Source organism: Conger conger, chromosome 12 (genome assembly GCF_963514075.1).
Source record: "Conger conger chromosome 12, fConCon1.1, whole genome shotgun sequence".
In the NCBI taxonomy this organism is placed as follows: Eukaryota; Metazoa; Chordata; class Actinopteri; order Anguilliformes; family Congridae; genus Conger; species Conger conger.
Window position 1 is genome coordinate 41,619,228 of NC_083771.1, and position 18,892 is coordinate 41,638,119.

At 45.0% G+C, this 18,892-nt stretch overlaps 1 protein-coding gene across 2 annotated transcripts in view; it reads right to left on the reverse strand.

Moving 5' to 3' along the window:
• The window catches only part of ttll11 (tubulin tyrosine ligase-like family, member 11), a 62,382-nt gene that overhangs the window by 2,721 nt on the left and 40,769 nt on the right, over positions 1–18,892 (reverse strand). For both annotated transcript variants that reach the window (XM_061262415.1, XM_061262416.1), the window contains exons 7-8: positions 5,733–5,987; positions 5,228–5,334 (exon numbers count right to left, since the gene is read on the reverse strand). In XM_061262415.1, the coding sequence (XP_061118399.1) occupies positions 5,228–5,334; positions 5,733–5,987 (362 nt within the window). The remainder of the gene's footprint in view (positions 1–5,227; positions 5,335–5,732; positions 5,988–18,892) is intronic.

The window sequence follows — 18,892 nt, forward strand, 5'->3', positions numbered from 1 at the left end:
GGGTGTTCAATCAAGGTCATCCATCCGCTCAATATAAGCTACTTCTTAAAGATCTTTCTTTTATGTGAAAGCATTTCTTCCTCTCTTTAATTAGTCAGTTTTTGTATATTTAATGCTGTCTTTATAACTCATTCATGCATAGACAGCTACTGGAAGCTCAGACTCCCAGGGCAGCCACAAATATCGTCGCTCTTCAGTTTAGACTTGCATTTGAAAAGTAGTTTGAAAAGTAGTTTTTTACGAATTTCTACCCTTTATTTTTTGCTTGAGCTACTGCCTTTCTGATTTTACACTATTTTGTAGAAAGGTCATTGTGAAGTGGTATAATTACCGGAGCCAGAGATGATAAACTATTTAAACTACAGATTTTTCTTTAGACAACATTTGAATTACAGACAACAACAACCCAACCTCCCTATCAAATACACGGCAAAAAACAAACAACAAAAAAATGCTTAAACAAACTAAACTAGTTTGGAAAATACTGCAAATAGTACAAAATTGGTGAAAACTCTTTTAATGTGAACTTGAGTGGCAATTTGGAAGTGGTTTAAAAATCTTGATGCAAATCTTTTTTTCCACGGCTGAAGGGATGGAAGTGGTTGCAAATTTGTTGTCAACAACAGCTTCCAAATCCATCCCTCGAGGTAGTGGGGAAGACGTGCACGCCATATCTATCAGAGATTTGTGCAATGTAAATCTCTCACTGCTGTCTTTTAATAGCACCCTGCAGCACCAGTTCCGGGGTCCTATAATATTCTACATTTAAATGTATAACCAGACATCATGTGGTCATGCATGCCAACTTCCCACCTCTAAATAAAAAAGGCGCCATTTAGCGTTCACACGGATAAATCAGGCTTCACCCGGGTCACCACAATCCTGAGTGGGAACATCTTCTGGCGGCATAAAAGTCAAAAATATCCCCACAAGTTTTCATATCAGCGACTGCAGAAATTGCATTTAGATTAAATCAAGCAGGCTAATTAATGCACACGGGAAAGAAACAAAGCGGAATTCATCCGATGACAGGGGCAAAACTCAGCAGGACAGAACCCATTTCCTGTTTGTTTGTTTGCTTTTTTGTGGGGTTATGAATATGCAAAACGGCTTTATTTCAATCCTAAAGATAATGTGAGGCTGTCACTGTGTCTGTACAGGGAGGAGACGTCCTGTCATGCTTTCTAGCAGACGGCCGTTTCTTGATTAGCACCTCTGTCACAGTACAAAACGCTGCACTTTAACAAATGAACCAAAATTAAAAATGACGGTGGTGCAGGAAGGTGCAGAATGTTCAGATCTGTCAGACAGTCACCAGCCCTGTTTCCTGGAGATCTGCTCAAACCATAACACAGCGCACCTCATTCAACAGCTACAGAACTCATCAAGCTGCTAACTGGTAGGATCAGGTGTGCCAAATTACGGTTGGAGTGAAAACTGACAGGATGGTAGACCTCCAGGAGCAGGGTTGTGACCCCTGGTGTAACGGCGTTCAGAAGTGCAGCTGCACTATTTTGTTTTGCAAAACGAAAAATATGGAACCAGAGACAATATTGTCAAATCAGTACTAACAATTACAATCTGCCAGACCAGCACTACTGACAGGCCACACAATATACCCCGTTACTGTTACAATCCATATGAAACCAGAGAGCATATTGTCAAATCAGTACTAATACCTACAATCTGAGAGGTAGGTCACACCATCCTGTTATTATTACAATCCATCAATTAAGAAAAAGTAAGCAGCTGCATTAAATTGACCATGGCGAGAGTGCACAATGTTAGCTTCAGCGTGCGTGAATGCTCTCTGCAGGTGCTGTCCTACTGCAGGATTAGGCGAGCATGACTGATGAGAACGGACAGCAGGTCACGCATGAACCCAGAGTAAAGCAGAGGTTAAAGTGTCACTATCCGCCTCCTGCTATGGCAGGCCTAGTCCTTGAACTACAGAGGTGACTATCTGAATCAGAACAGGCCTGCTGAGATACCCGCAGGGCATACAGCAAGCAGGTCACAACTGGAATTAGATATGCATGAAATCTTGCTTAAGGTATGACAGCTAAAAGTACAGGCAAAGAAAGCCATTGTGTGATTTGAAAACTGACAGCGAAACCAGTACTGTAAATAAACACTAGACTCGATCATGGTAATACCACGGTTGATGTGCTTGTATGCAGATAAGGAAATGGATTAGTGATAGGCTACAGACAACAAATGCTTTTGAATCATGATGTTACAACTGGTCAAAATCTAGACAGACTGCACAGGACTGGGCTAAAATGTATAAAAATAATTACGCATCCCCAGTATCCAATTACATCTTCAATTAGTAAATAGCAGTTGACAGACATAACTCATTTCCTCAAGTTGAGTGACTCATGCATTTCTTATATGAGCAAGGAGGTTTAAATAGCATGGTGCTAAAATATGTATAATTTAAAAAGTTTGAGTACTCAGCTGTTACATAAATAAGTGAATAAGTCAGAGAGCAGAGAGACTTGTCTACGGTTAGCCCATGTACATGAGATGCGATTGATAATTGAATGAGTGAATTTGAGATATTTATGGTGAGAAAGTATTCAGTGCTGAACAGAAGAGAGAAAGTATTCAAAGGATATGTGAAGATCAGACTTTGACAGCCGCGAGGCTGAAGAACTTGCTTCGAACGCAATTAGCGATTTTCAGATTGTGCAAGTGGTCTGATTATAATAGAAGACATTGACTGGAGAGGAAGTGAGAGATTTTGCAGAGAAATACACGAGGAGATGAATGAATTAAAAAATGGAAGGAAGAGTGACTGCAAGCATGAAAGAATGAATAAACGGATTAATGAGGGATGAGGGAACACGGCGAGAGCAATGGTGCTTTCTGATGGGAAGGCCAGAGACCTGCACATCTCTGTGTTTATCTTTAAGCTGCAGCTGCCGCGGTAGCGAATCAGAGGGTTAGTTACGGGGCTGGTGGGAAGGGACGTCACCAATCGCGGTGAAGTGCGCTGCTTCGCCCCACGCAACGGAGGAACGGTCACACCGCAAAATTGGGAAAGGGAAGAAACAGGAGCCCACAGACAATGTCTTAAGGTTGTGGTATCTGGAGATGTGGGGTCCACACGTCGGTGTTTGGGCGACGGGAGGTCGGGTGGAACTGCTGAGCGGTGAAAGCGCGCTAATTAACGCGGGTCCGATCGCTGCCAGCGTTTGTTTACAATACGCCCGCGTTCACCGGTTTCCTCTGCTCTTTGTTCTTGCACTGAAAGAATTGTTGATTCACAAGCAAGGCTTAATTAGGAGAAATTATGTGCCGAATAAAAACGAGGGAACATCTTTTTAGCGATGGCTGGCTCATATAATGCAGGCAAGTGGGAGGGAAGCAGCGAGGGAGGGAGGGAGAGAAAACGAGGAGAAGTGGAGAGAAATTCTGACACCCGTGGGAAGGAAGTTGCCGTCTCGTGGGTTCTGGAAAGCTGAAGTAACTCTGCCAGGCATGACAGACGCTGGTGCTTCCTGAGAAGCTGCTGGATATCGGGCTTTATTATTCTGTGTTCTGGGAAACTCTCCGGCAGGGTATGACCTTGATCCAGATTCACTTTGCGACACAGGTATTTTTTCCGCAAATGCAGTTTTACACAAGCGCTCCGTGGAGAGGGAGGCGAACAAACAGTCTCTGGGAAATGATTCATTAAATAAAGCAGCCTATCGCTAACCCAGCGGACAATGTGACATTCTTTCAACGCCACTGGGGATATTCCGAGGCAAGAGACATCTGTTTTATCACAATGTCAACCATCCAGCACTAGCGATCACACTTAAATTGAAGAACAGACTGTACAATTTCCTCTAAGCAACATTTGATCACAAGCAAAAAAACATTTCACACAGCCAAGTAAACACCCTTAAAAGTGTGCCACATCATAGCTTTTAGGCACATCGTTTCTTGCCACTTTTCCGTTATTACTTCCGTTATTTTCCTGCGTGCGAGACGACACTCCCAGCAGAGGGGGGATCAATAGGTGTATAATACGGCCCCTGTACTCCTTCCACACTCCGGGAGCTGGGGGGGGGGGGAGGCTTTCTGACAGAGGAGTTTCGGTCCACTCCATCTGCCTGCGCTCTGAATGCGAGGGAACACGATCCCAAACAATAATTACGCCGGCGCTCTGAGGAGACAGGCAGCGCACAGATGGCGGGCGGGTGCGGAGGTCCCAGCGGCGAGGCCACGCACACTGCTGGAGCAGCTCCTGAACTTCTGAGGCATCGGGAGAGCATGGCTTGTGTTGGCTGCAACACCGCGCCTTTGGACTGTGAGCGTGGCCTCCCCAAAGATACCTGAACTTCTGAGGCATCGGGCGAGCGTGGCTTGTGTTGGCTTCAACACCGCGCCTTTGGACTGTGAGCGTGGCCTCCTAAAAGATGCTTTTTAATTGGCTGCCATAAACGCTAGAACCTCTAGGAGGGAGAGAAGGGGTGGGGTTCAGAGGCATAATCTGAGGGACATATTCATCAATAGATCCAGCTCCTAATATTCAGCATGCAGGAGCCTGGGAGAGCTCAAAGCAGCTGAATTCTGGGATGTGGATGTGGATGTGGATGAGGGGTCTGAGCAGAAGAGATGCAGTGCGATAAGAGCCAGAATCAGCCTCTCCCAATTTCCAACATACTTTCTTACTCTTAATACAAATCTGATTCAAAATTTCCCCCATTTAAATATAACACTGGAGCACCATTTCAGCAGTGCTGGCTTTGTTTTCCCACAACAGTAATGAGCAGTATTTCCCTGGGTTTTCAGTTCATTGTTTTTTGTAAACACAGAAACACACACACAGACAAACACACAGGTATAAAATCCTTTCCAGATCAGATAATATGATTCTCTCCTACCTATTTTCAGTCCCAGCAAGCTGTGAATAATTCATTCTGGCCTAGATTTCTGAATATCCTGGCATGACCCTAACTTAATTCAGGACCACTCCTCTCATTATGGGAATACATTGTGAATGTGTTTTTTCCCTTCTATCTTAAATGGTCAACACACAGGTTTTTGCTAAATCGTATTAGCAGACAGCCTGCGCGACCTCCAAGATAATTAAAGGTTACCGCTAATATTTTATGCGTGTCAATGGTAAAGCCAAAGACAAAGAACTGCTCTCTTTTAAAAAACTTTTGTTCTTGTATCAGCATTGTTGAGCAGCAGACAGTGTGTCAGGTGGTATTTTTCCCAAGAGTACCTGCTTCCCTCGAGTCAGACACCATGCCGGTCCAGCGCCGTGTGATGTCGATGTAAAGGATGTCCACGGACGCCATCGACAAACTAGTGCTACTGAGCTTGCAGTTTCTGTAAGACACAGGCAAATCACATCAACGTTTAAACATGAACACAAGAACATGTCCAAGAACTACTGAGAAGCACATACTGAACATGTTTATCCAATTTGAATGCACAAACTATTATGCCGTAAAGAAGTACAATGGCTGACATGAAATGCTCAGAAGAGCCACCCCTCAGAGGAATTAATTTCTTATAATGTTTTTATAATAATAGTGATCATAATAATAACGCCGAGGGAGAATAAATAATGATCATTTTGCAGAAGAGTGAATTCAGTTCGAGGTAATTCAGAGAAGAATAAGAGAGACATCACAGTGCAGAAGGTAATTAGAGGTGAGGTTTAAAGCAGGTGCCCTGCAGCAGTATGAGAGGGGAAGCGTGCGTGTTAAGGGCGTCGGGGTCACCTGATGAAGGTGCGGAATCCGGTGGGCCCCAGCCGCATGGTCCCCTTCACCCCCAGGAAGCGCACGAACAGCGCAGCGATGCGCTCCACCAGGCGCAGGTAGCTGAACTGCTTGGTGTATTTGGGGAAGACCTGCTTCAGGCAGAGCGAGGGCAAGACGTTCCCCACCTGGACCCCTTCCCCCGGCTCGGCCTTGTCCGGAGACCCCACCTCCAGGATGTCCTCCTGCTCGGTGCCGGGGCCCAGCGGGAGAGACCTGTCGCCGGGGAGAAACGCCACACCGCCCTGCGTGAAGACCCCATACTTCCACACACCCCACGCATGACAATATTCACCGCCGTTCACACTTCAAAATCTTTATGCAGCATTACGAGGGGTTGTCCTCCATTGACGTATACCTTCGTATTAACACGACGCATCTGTCAAGCTGGAGACAGAAATCAATTTCATGGTCAATGTGAAAATACATCTTTAAAAAAAAAAATATTCCCACACAGGGACAACACCCGGCCGGAAGCAGAGAATAGACATCAAGTGGATGCCCTTGGCAAGGCTGACTGATATAGGTCCGACTTGGCCGTATCAGCCCGCTTCATCATCCTCCGCTCAGAAATGAGGGTACATAAGATGATCGATAGATGCCCAAATTGTCGCGGATGTGAAGCAGGATGAATACGCTGAAGCTGGAGCTTAATTCTCAAACTGTGCGATAAATTAATAAGCCTGCAAGGGCAGGCTGGCTCCGGAACGTGCGCGGGGGACTGGAGGAAATGATCTATGGCAGGAGGGGAGAGGATTCGTCTTGGCGAGGCAGATAGCCATCTAACTCCCCCGCCCCTCAGTCAGGACGGCTAACTAATGTCACACCTGCTTCCTATCGACGCGCTGCCAGAAGGCCCACCCTTCATCGGGCAGTAATGAGGACTTTAGATCAAGTAAATGGAGGAGGTTTTCGGGCAAGCTCTTATCTCAATTTGTCTGGCTCCAATGGGCCAGACGTATGGATACACACCCTCTGACAGTGACAATTTACCCAACCCACGCCAGAAACGCTAACCCAACATGGCACTGCATAACAGGGACAATTTACCCAACCCACGCCAGAAACGCTAACCCAACATGGCACTGCATAACAGGGACAATTTACCCAACCCCATGCCAGAAACGCCAACCCAACATGGCACTGCATAACAGGGACAATTTACCCAACCCACGCCAGAAACGCCAACCCAACATGGCACTGCAAAACAGGGACAATTTACCCAACCCACGCCAGAAACACTAACCCAACATGGCACTGCATAACAGGGACAATTTACCCAACCCACGCCAGAAACACTAACCCAACATGGCACTGCATAACAGGGACAATTTACCCAACCCACGCCAGAAACACTAACCCAACATGGCACTGCATAACAGGGACAATTTACCCAACCCACGCCAGAAACACTAACCCAACATGGCACTGCATAACAGGGACAATCTACCCAACCCACGCCAGAAACACTAACCCAACATGGCACTGCATAACAGGGACAATCTACCCAACCCACGCCAGAAACACTAACCCAACATGGCACTGCATAACAGGGACAATCTACCCAACCCACGCCAGAAACGCTAACCCAACATGGCACTGCATAACAGGGACAATCTACCCAACCCACGCCAGAAACGCCAACCCAACATGGCACTGCATAACAGGGACAATCTACCCAACCCACGCCAGAAACGCTAACCCAACATGGCACTGCATAACAGGGACAATCTACCCAACCCACGCCAGAAACGCTAACCCAACATGGCAACTGCATAACAGGGACAATTTACCCAACCCACGCCAGAAACGCCAACCCAACATGGCACTGCATAACAGGGACAATTTACCCAACCCACGCCAGAAACGCCAACCCAACATGGCACTGCATAACAGGGACAATTTACCCAACCCACGCCAGAAACGCCAACCCAACATGGCACTGCATAACAGGGACAATCTACCCAACCCACGCCAGAAACGCCAACCCAACATGGCACTGCATAACAGGGACAATTTACCCAACCCACGCCAGAAACGCTAACCCAACATGGCACTGCATAACAGGGACAATTTACCCAACCCACGCCAGAAACGCCAACCCAACATGGCACTGCATAACAGGGACAATTTACCCAACCCACGCCAGAAACGCCAACCCAACATGGCACTGCATAACAGGGACAATCTACCCAACCCACGCCAGAAACGCCAACCCAACATGGCACTGCATAACAGGGACAATTTACCCAACCCACGCCAGAAACGCCAACCCAACATGGCACTGCATAACAGGGACAATTTACCCAACCCATGTAAGAAACACCAACCCAACATGGCACTGTGTAACAGGGACAATTTACCCGCCCCACATAAGGAACGCCAATCCCTAAGTTGATATGCACTAAATTTGTGGATAATAAAATACAACTGTTGTGAAAGTTTTAATTCTACACAGAGTTAGACCAATATTTATTATAATGAAAAGTGAAGGCCTGTGTCTCAGCGAAATTATGTTTTAAGCTTAATTCTGGTAGCTATTCATATTCTGAGAATAAGGTTTATGCATTCAGGGTAAATACTTTGGACTTAAAATGGTTAGCGCTTCCTTAAGCATCTGTAAACCTGTATCATTTGGTTTGAAACAAGATACAAAAAGGCAGAAAAGTTACTTCATTTAAATGGAGAAAACTTCACTTGAAAAATGGGTCCTGAGGGCAGCACTTAGCATCTGAAATGATTTATGGCGCGATTGAGTTTTAATTGCAAATGTAATGTACTGGGGTCTTTGATGGACTGCTGTTTTCAGGAGGGTCAAAGGTTGAGAGTGGGTTGCCCGCATAGCTGCAATGCACACCCTCACTTTAAAAGTTCTTCAGCACAGTCTTCCAAAACACTTGATTGATATTTAATGAAGGTACTATTCTAACGCCTTATCTCATGACAGAGATTTCTTCTGCAGAGATTTCACAGAAATCTACGGACGGTACCCAAAACAAAAAAAGCCACATGAAAAAAATATCACCAGTATAATACAGCACAATGAAAAATATGCTCTTCAACCACTAACAGCGCATGCTTCAGAAATGATCGGCCATTAGCGCCCAGATAGTCAAGGCCTTGAACTTACTGTAGGAACACCAGTTCAAATAAGCTTGAGAAGTTCAGCGCGGTGAACAGAGAAACAGTGGGCCAACCGCACACCAACTCAACTCTCCTAATGCCAATGAATTTTAAATAGACTTCCTAGCCTCCCATAACTTTCGTGTTCAACATAGCACCCCCACAAACAGGAAAGTGGGTTAGTAACGACACCACTAGAACAGTTAATATTCTCCACATCAGCTGAATACAATACTGTTATGTGCAACTGTCCTCACGCTGAGAATGAAGTCAAGCACATAATGGGTGCCCAGTTGTATTTTCCATCTTTATTGCTTATACAAATAAAATATGCACACAGATATGATACTATACATTTAATATTTCAAGATAAACTGCAGTACTGAACGAAATGTGTCTACTCAAAGGGCACGCTACTCAAAGCTGAGGACTTTAGGCATTCAACAACAGTTTCATTGAGAGCAACACTAGGTTCATATCACTTCAGCAGAAAGGGAACTGTGGGAAAAATGATCGTTTGGTAAAAGTCAAAGGCACTGTTTTACCACAATTTTACTGTTCGATAAGCTCCGGTCTTGAACTCAAAACAGAATATGTCCAACCTAGTTAATAATGGTATGTTCCTTTATGACAGGGATACTCACAGGTCCTTAAATCAAAATCCAACCCTGGATTTCACACCTCCCTGGCAATTAACTGAACAAGGTGCCACAGATTGGCTAGACTGTCTTCACACCTGACTCCCAGAAAAGACAGGGTAGAAAACCATCAGTTCTCTGCCCTCGAGGACAGTGTCTTGATGAACTAGACTTTACATGGTCATATACATAAAATAAAATGATAGCAATATAACAGACAAATCGCCTCATTTCTGATGTCATTGTTTTTGTTTCAAAGTCATTGTGACACAGACTATCAACACAGCGAATGCATTCATTTGTGACAGATAACACGTTTCAAAATTAATTCACAGCTGAAAAAAGAATAATTCCTCTAAGGTTACATGTTCCAGTTCGAGCGTGATGAACTCGAATTCCTCCCCACAGACACACATCAATGTGCGCTTTACTATGTTCCAGACCAACACTGGGCCCTTAATGACAGCAACCTCCTCAAAATGCAGAACCCGGGCTAGGAGGCACACATTTTACCCATTTATCCTCGACTAAATCAGTAAACGGCATGAAACGTGGGAGAAAGGGGCGCGAACAGAAGTAATGGAATCTATTTTCGATTTTTCCCGAAAGGAGGCTCAGCTGCAGGGGTGTAGCCCCACATCCCTCAGAGCCAGCGGAGCGACAGAGCCACAGAAACGCCGTGGGTACGGAGCGGGGCGTTTAATTGAAAGAACCGGGACCCGCTGGAGGCTCTGCCAGCGCCTGCTCCTGCTCCGGTCCCGGGCCAGATGGCTGGCCCTCCTGCGAGACTCCGGCGCGGAGAGGAAAACCTTTCAACGGCTCAAGGAGAGACAAAAGCAATTATTCCTAAATTATGCGAACAGAATGCGGAGCGCACACCTTGCTTTAAGGCCCGGGCGAGAGAGGGGAACAGAGACACGGCGTGAGGAGATAATCCACCCTCCGGCTAGAAATGTGTCCTCCTATGAGCGAGCGCCAGACTGCCTCGGCCCACTGCCTCCCTCTCACCGCAGCTCCCGCGCTCCTAAAGGTCTCCCAGCCCGCCATGACTCAGCCATGACATGCAGAGGCAACGAGGAGGGCAACAGACAACTTTTTCTGAGCATCGGTACTTTTTTAAAGCTGGGATTTTACAGGCTCGGAGCTCGTACTTCTTAAAATACGATCATTTTGATAAGTAATATTGAACACAGCATGACCCTTCAATATGCTAATAGCGCCTTCAATTAGAAATGAATTATTTTTTTATGCATTTTTATAAGCAGGCTGAAACTTTATAAAAAGCCAAAGGTTGCATTTAGCTTGAATGAGAAAACGTCCTTGAAAGGACTCAAATAATATTATATTCAATAATATGAAAAGAGAGACCGAGTTGTGCTGGCGGCAGCTGTTCAGGATTTGAGTGTCCTTTGGTTCCCTCGAATAACACTTCCTCACAGCGTGGAATAATTAGTCCAAACCCTGAAGGTATTTCAGTACATTTCTGAGACAGTTGGAAACAAAGGCTAATGTACATCTTCACAAAGCATTACTTCTCTTTTATTCCTCTACTAAAATCACGGAAGAGACTTTCACTGAGGGACCTATTTCTGTACCTGCAGTGCCGCTAACATGTAGGAAAAGCTGCTACCGCCATTACGGGAGTGGGGCCGGTAAAGTGGGCCTGGCATAAAAATCTAGATCAGGGATGCCCAATCATATGAGGGCAGAGAGTATGCAGGTTTTCATTCCAACCAATCACAACGCGTAATAACAGCAGTAATTAACGCACCTTCCACCAGAGGGAAGGGAACCAATGAGTGAAATCCGCTCAGATTGGTCAGAATGAAGACCTGCATGCTCTTGGCCCACTATGACACATGATTGGGCACCCCGGACCTAGCTAGCAGCATAGTAGTTTTGAGTCACCAAATGAATGTGCATTTAATGTGGTTAATGTGGTTGTCTACCTATGACAACCACATTAAACGGTAGCAGTTCAGTGCTACTTTGCCTGCATTATGTTCTCTTGACGGAACAAGCCTCACGTAACACATCGCTGTCAGCATTGTACAGGAGCGTTCAGACTGTGAAAATGGAGCCTGAGGATGGCAGGCAGTACTTGCCATGTTCACCGGACACTTCTGCTTCCTGAAGTGACAAATTAATTGACCACAAGATTGTTATCAATGTAAACACTGCCCCTTAGGTCAACATCAGAATGAATCAGAAGTGACGCTCAAGGACTACACTTCCATAAAATTATGTTTGGACGATGGTGAGCGCTTGTACTTGTACAAAAGTTTAGCAACAAACTCTTCCGGGGAAGATGGATTGGCTGTCAAAGATCTAAGAGCGCTGGAATCTTTACCTCTACTGTACTGAATGGTCTATCAATTAACTGGAGCTGGGATAAGAAGACTGCAAGAAATAAACTCCCTGAAGTGAAATATGAGCCATCTGAACATAACCCTAAATCTTCAAGCGGAGAAGACATTGGCTAAGGCCGCCTAACCTTGAGCTCATTATTCCGCCACCCGCCCCCCCCCTCCACCCCAAAACCACACATTAAAAATTCAGAGCGCACCCCGTGAAATGATGTCAGACCCAAAGGACTTGAAGTCAGACACGTAAATGGCCGGCATATCACAGGTCTATACAAACAGAGAAAAAGAAAACATTCTGTAGAACACCACAAATCTAAAGCATTTAATTAGCCAAGAGATAAAGCAACCGCTTTCTCACATACCACTGCATAAAAACTGCACTTGGGCTAAGGGATGATTGCAATATTGTACTCTGGATGTTAAACAGGGAATCAAGCAGAATTATAGTGACACATACACAAATGGCATATATATATATATGGCAAATATATATCTTAAAAGTAATGAAGTACTTAATTTGCTCATTAGTATGCCAAGCACTACACATTCAGGCAATCTTTTTAAGAGCACTTTTATAATAATTTTTCAGGATATCATAGTATTTCCTTTCCTTTTCCAAGCTGTGATGGTCTTGGTGGTGCAGATGAGATCCTTTCGGAAGGGATCCGTGTGTTAAGAAGTTAAGGAATGCGGCTCCACAGCAACACACCTGGGATTCACAAAAAGGTGAACCCTCGCCCACCTGACAAATGCCGAGGTAAGGGTGAAGACCAGCATGTACTGAGTACAGAGTACTCACTCAACAGAAAAACATCACTGTTTCACACACTTCTTCTTCCATTCAGTTTCTCAATATTACGGTCATGTGTTCTCTCTTGTCTGACACTCGATGGCTGATGAAAACGGTCTTCCCTAAAGATCCCACCGGTATGCTGTGTCTATCTGAGAGAAGCGCATTGGATCATGTGACCAGGCGGCTGGCTGACTGGTGCAGTCGCCACGTAAATATCGCAGCAGCCCCAGTAAATACCCAGCACTGCATCACCTGTAGCAATGAACAATTTCACACCCTCGCAGATATATCTCACACCACCAGCATCCCCCTTCATCACCCCCAGCACCCGACCCATCATTTTTATTCTAATGCTGCTGTGGCTGTCAGGCCCACTTAAGAGATGTGATGGATGACCTTATGGATGGTATTTTGTAGAGGCAATGATTAAAGTGTGCTTATATCCCCCCTCTCCAGATAGGAGTAACTGAGCAGAGATTCTATTTCTGATTTACACTACACTGCCTCTTTCCAATTACGCACTGACGGGCGCTCAGATGACATTTATCCAAACCTAATAGACTTGTTCTTTCTTCCCCTAGGTCCTTGCCAACCTCCCACAATGCCTCTCTCCTTAACAAAGGTGAGAAGAACAATTCCTCCCAGTATCACCATAGAATATAGGAGCAGGAACACATAGGAGCACTTCTTAGCAGGTCGTGGACAAACCTGACACGCCATCTGAAAGCTTGACCGACCGGTGTAGTATGGAGTAGCAATCAGCTGTTTCAAACACCGCTCCGGCTCAAAGCCGCACAACATAATCAACACGATACAACGATTCGTTTGGATGTCCGCACAGACCACAGAAACTTGGCTGTTGACGTCCGGCTGGAATATAACCTTGAATTTTTACAAGTTTTGCAATGACAGGCACTGCTTTCAAAGTCAAAACCAGGACTGACCTCAGGGAGGCGGGTGAATTCACTAGAGCTTGACCACTTGCAGGAGGTCGGCGGTGAAATGAGATTCCTCAAAGCTGGCAGGGATGGCCGTGGCTCAGAAGACCGCCCTGAGCACTGCGCCAATCAATGAAAGAAAAACAAGCTTGTTCTTGTCTGTCAATTCCTCCTCTCCTCTTCATTTGACCTTGCCGTTGCCTCCGGTTGCCGGAAGAGGGAACACTGGAACACAGCACACTTGCGCGCCCCTGTATGGATTCCACTAATGTGTACAAGGAAGAAGTACAGGCACCGGATTGGGTTGCAAAAGGTCTGCTTCAGAAGCAGAGTACTCTCAAGTGATACAAATGCATGTCAGTCACAGTTAGCTTCACATTGGATACCCGCTGGTAATGCAACCCGCTTTCAGCCAGAGCCGTTGTTTGGCCCACAGAATGACTTGCGTGACTGCAGTCATTGTAATCCAGGGCTAGCGAATGCAAGCAGCAGTATCATCTAACCAGACATTAGAGGTTAACCTTCAGTGAACGAGGCCGGCTCTCCCGGGAGTCTGTTCATCTTCACTGGCTTCGGCCTACCTGTGAGAGGGGCTCTTCGGGGCCAAACCCTGGACCATAGGTGGAAAATACAGCAAGCTTTCACCCACATCTATCACAGGCCTGTTTCCCTTTTAGCATAAATAATGTATGACAGTGACTGGAAATCAGATGAATGTTTAATGAAATCAATCAAAGTCAATAGAGGAAAAAGAAAAATGCTAACTGGGCAGTCAGGTGCAGGTCAAAACTCTGGCCATATTAGGGAAGGCTTACCACATAATTATTCTACATTTCAACAGTCCACTATAAGAAAATACAGATGATGCCTACACATTGGTGATACCAGAGATTTTGCTTATCTACAGATATTTTGTTTATATTTTTGTCCTCTAGATAGGCTCAGCAAGATTCAGTTTTTCAACCCTGAATAACCGGTTTTTATTTTTCAATAAAAACTGTCGCACAAATAGATGCTGCCGACAATAATTAAAAAAGAGAAATCACCACAAAATAAAGGGGGTTTAAAGATACATTTCAAATGTTTTTAATGGTTGGAAAGATTCTTTTTCGCTGAAAAATAATTTAATAGATCACACTGTTCAATATAATTGACATTGATTAACAACGTTTGAGCCATAAAGACAATTGTTTTTTTACGTATCTTGGTTTGGTACAAATTTCTAAACATTGAATCAATTAAAGACATGATACGTTGTACTCAATAGTACTCGACAAGAATGAGAAGAAAGGCTAATGCTCTCAGAATTACCCTTCCCAGCACTTGCTTCGTTTTCAATTGTACGCGTCAATGTCGCTCGAGAAATGATTCACCATTCATGGTTTCAAAATCGTCACCCACTTGGTGACTGAGGAGAAACTCAGAAGAAAGATTAGAAGTGAAAAGCTGAAAACTCAAAAGTGGCCGTGATTCATGGCCCTTTTCATACGGCTCCAAGACTGTCATTACTTACTGCCAAGTGCAAAGTGGAGGTGGTTATTTTTGGTCCCCCATTCTCTAATCACACCATAATAAGGTTGCGAAGCGAAGGGCCTAGCCGCTCCGGAAGACCGTGGAACCGCTTCCGATGCGGGTCTGGAGAAACTGCGATAGGTGAGAACTAAAGGCAGTCTGATCCATTCCTGGATGTCTCATAAGCACAACCCAATAACTGGGAAAACGGGGCGCGTTTCTTACGCGCGTTAAGAGTGACAGTTCTGTCCCTTCTGCGAAGAGGCCCTAGGGACACAAGTCCCGCGTAGTGTCTGAAGCTCACGTTCCGACGGAGCAAAAAGTGCCATTTACTCGCTAACTGAAGACCTATTTAAGACAAAATGACATTGCTTACAAAACACATTATGCATTTTGGTTCAGCGGTTATTTTTAAAGGAGCAATTATCGTTAACACACCCCCTCAGTGTGTGACAGACGTGATCTGGCAGGGGTTCCAATTAAGAGCTCTTGCTACGCTGCAGCGCCCCGTCTCTGTATCAGGGTCATTTGCAAATGCACACATCCAGCCCTCAGCCTGCCTAGGCGACCGGGAATCCACCAATCCCGGCGCATTAAAGTTCATAAATCACACGGGCCAAGACAGCACTTCCTGTACGGCAGAAGCTCAGAATTAATGAGGTAGGTGGGAGTTGCAGACTGCTAGTGGATGATAGCATCACACCCCATCCACTCTGACGGACACTTTAATAGAAGCCTGCCAGAGATCTGTGTCTTGCCTCAATATTAGCTTTAATATTTAAACATTTACAGGCACAATAACACCAAGATTACGCAGTACCTGTACTGTAGAATATAGCATAAGCCCAGAGACAGTTCATTATTTCGTTTTCTGAAAAGCAATCACTTTTATACTGGGGAATGAGGAAGTCCTTTCTTGAGCTTCTGAAAATCATGCAAGGTGTGGTTTTTTCAGATGAAGCACTGCAAATCCAAAGAATCTACCTAAAACACCTGATTTTGACAGGTGTTTTGAACAACCCTTCAAATCCAAAGGCACCCTACTCACATAATTTCCCAATTTCCAATACATGCTTTCATTGAACACACTACAAACATATTTGACCTTGGGTAGTCTTTTTACTGTAGATTCTCAAGACTGAGAAAAGATGCTCAATAATTGCCATATTAGGGAACTAAATTCTAAAACGAGAGGTTTCCTGTCTATTTCAGGTGCTTCATTATGCTTAACTGTCATTGACACCTAACAGGTGAGAGGACATACGTTAAAGCATCTGCCTTCTCTGTGTGGTCAAAGGAAAGGCATTAAAACAGTCCCCATAGCACACTTCAGAAGAATCTCATCAGAAACTGCCTGATTGGGCACACTGTCGCACACGGTCAACCCTTCCTAGTCATAAACTGCATTACTGCAGAATATGCCTTTGAAAACTGACTATAATATTCACACAGGTATCCTTGATCCCAGCCTTGGGGGGGGGGGGGGGGAGGCAAAGACTCGTTGATTGGCTTTAACTGCCCCCCCCCCATTTTGCTCAAACCGGCAGGTTCAGTTATTCACTCGTTTAACGGTGCATGACATCATATTCCAGGTTTCGGAAATCGGGGCACGGAGCCGGGCGCCTCGTCTTAACGATAAAGACATCCGCTCCGGTCCGTGATCCCGAAAGCAGCTTCCCGCTGTGAAAACTGGCCGGGAATACTGATGAAATCCTGCTGTCGCGGCGGAGGAGGGAGGAGATCCCTGCGGAACGCTGGAGGACCCCGCGGCCCCTTTTTTCCCCGTGGGCGCGCCTCGCGCACCGCGGCAGCAGAAGAAGAGATTCACAGAGATCCTGGGCGGCGCAGTGCCGCACGTTGTTAAACGATGATCTGCATCAGGCTCCGCTTCCTCCTCAGCAGGATGCTGAAATGGCGGCGGCCTTCATCCTAAGCTGCCGCTCTCAGCTGCGTGTAACATGGCGCTCAAAATGATTTTTAATAGTGTTAACTGGTAACGTGACAAGTCACAGCTATTCATTACATGTAATACTGAATGTGGTCCGAAGGAATATGAACAAAAAGAATGTGTCTGTTATGAAATACAACTTAATAGTTGAATTTGTGAATCTAAACATGCGACTGGATTCAGTTTTTGATGTCTTATCGCTCAGATAATCAGTGAATTTAATTTATTTCTGAGCATTGGCATCATCAGTGCCACGTTTCGTGTTCGATAATGGGCCATGAGCTATTGATCGCACAAATTAAGTGCAATTTACAGCTTACAGTGGGTTTACAGTGGGTGTATGTTTTTAGTTCATGCTTGGAAAGTTGGAATAATGGAATAACGGAATAATAACAACATCAACAACCATAAAGAAACACCTTGTTAACATAAGCTTCTCAACTGAGAAACACTGGGTCCTGAATCCTGAATTACAGCAAAGCACAAGTTTCAAACCACAAGCAGCCTACCAGTGGTCACAGCTGTCTTTAAAAATACAACTAAAAGCAAAAATACAACATTGCATTTATTTGCCTATGCACCAAGCAGTAACAAGCCGGTGCACCGGTGTACCTAATAAAGTGATCACTGAGTGTACAGTGTGGTCCAAAACATCCATCCATCCATCCATTATCTGAACCCGCTTATCCTGAACAGGGTCGCAGGGGGGCTGGAGCCTATCCCAGCATACATTGGGCGAAAGGCAGGAATACACCCTGGACAGGTCGCCAGTCCATCGCAGGGCACACACACCATTCACTCACACACTCATACCTACGGGCAATTTAGACTCTCCAATCAGCCTAACATGCATGTCTTTGGACTGTGGGAGGAAACCAGAGTACCCGGAGGAAACCCACGCAGACACGGGGAGAACATGCAAACTCCGCACAGAGAGGCCCCGGCCGACGGGGATTCGAACCCAGGACCTCCTTGCTGTGAGGCGGCAGTGCTACCCACTGCACCATCCGTGCCGCCTGGTCCAAAACATAATAAAAGAAAAAGGGCACAAGTTCCTTCGATTCCGAATCCAACAACTTCAGCAGCACGGCATTCTGAAGTCGTGGGACCACTAGGTTTGCAACTGAGACTTGGTACATATGGCATTTTCAGAGTAAAATGGATTACACAGAAGAGGGAAGGAGCTCTTTTAAAATAGTAATAGCAATAAAGCCAAAAAAAACAAAAAAAAACTTTACTTTCTATTTATATATACTGTAGTTTTTATGAAATGATGCAACATTGACTAAAAATGAAATGCTGCACATTGACTTTTTCAATGTAGGAAACATTTTCCTAAGAAAAGTAAGAAATGCAGCACAATAACATTGCTCTAATGGGTTTCTGACATAGCTTACATGGGGACTGTTATGACAATCGCAAGAAAAGAAAACCGCTGCCATATGAAGACTGGGCAGGGTTTGTGTGATGGATTTGATGTCTAGATTAGGGTTTTCTGAGAAAATTGCTTTGAATGAAATCACTCTACTGTCTAATCTTCACTCTGAGCAAGTAACATTTCAAACTGCAGCCATTAGATGCTCTCAGGAAAGCTGTTTAGAAAGAACATGACTACTATAAAAATCTGAAGACTAACACTTGCTAATCTCTGCCAGTAACTGCTTCAAAGGACTGGTGGGCAGAGAAGGATCTATCTAGAATCTATCTGCACAACTGCAGAGACGCAAAATATGAATTGATTCTGATGTCCTATTTTTTTATGGTATAATAAGGTATTGAACTGATGTTTCCTGAAGGTCAAGT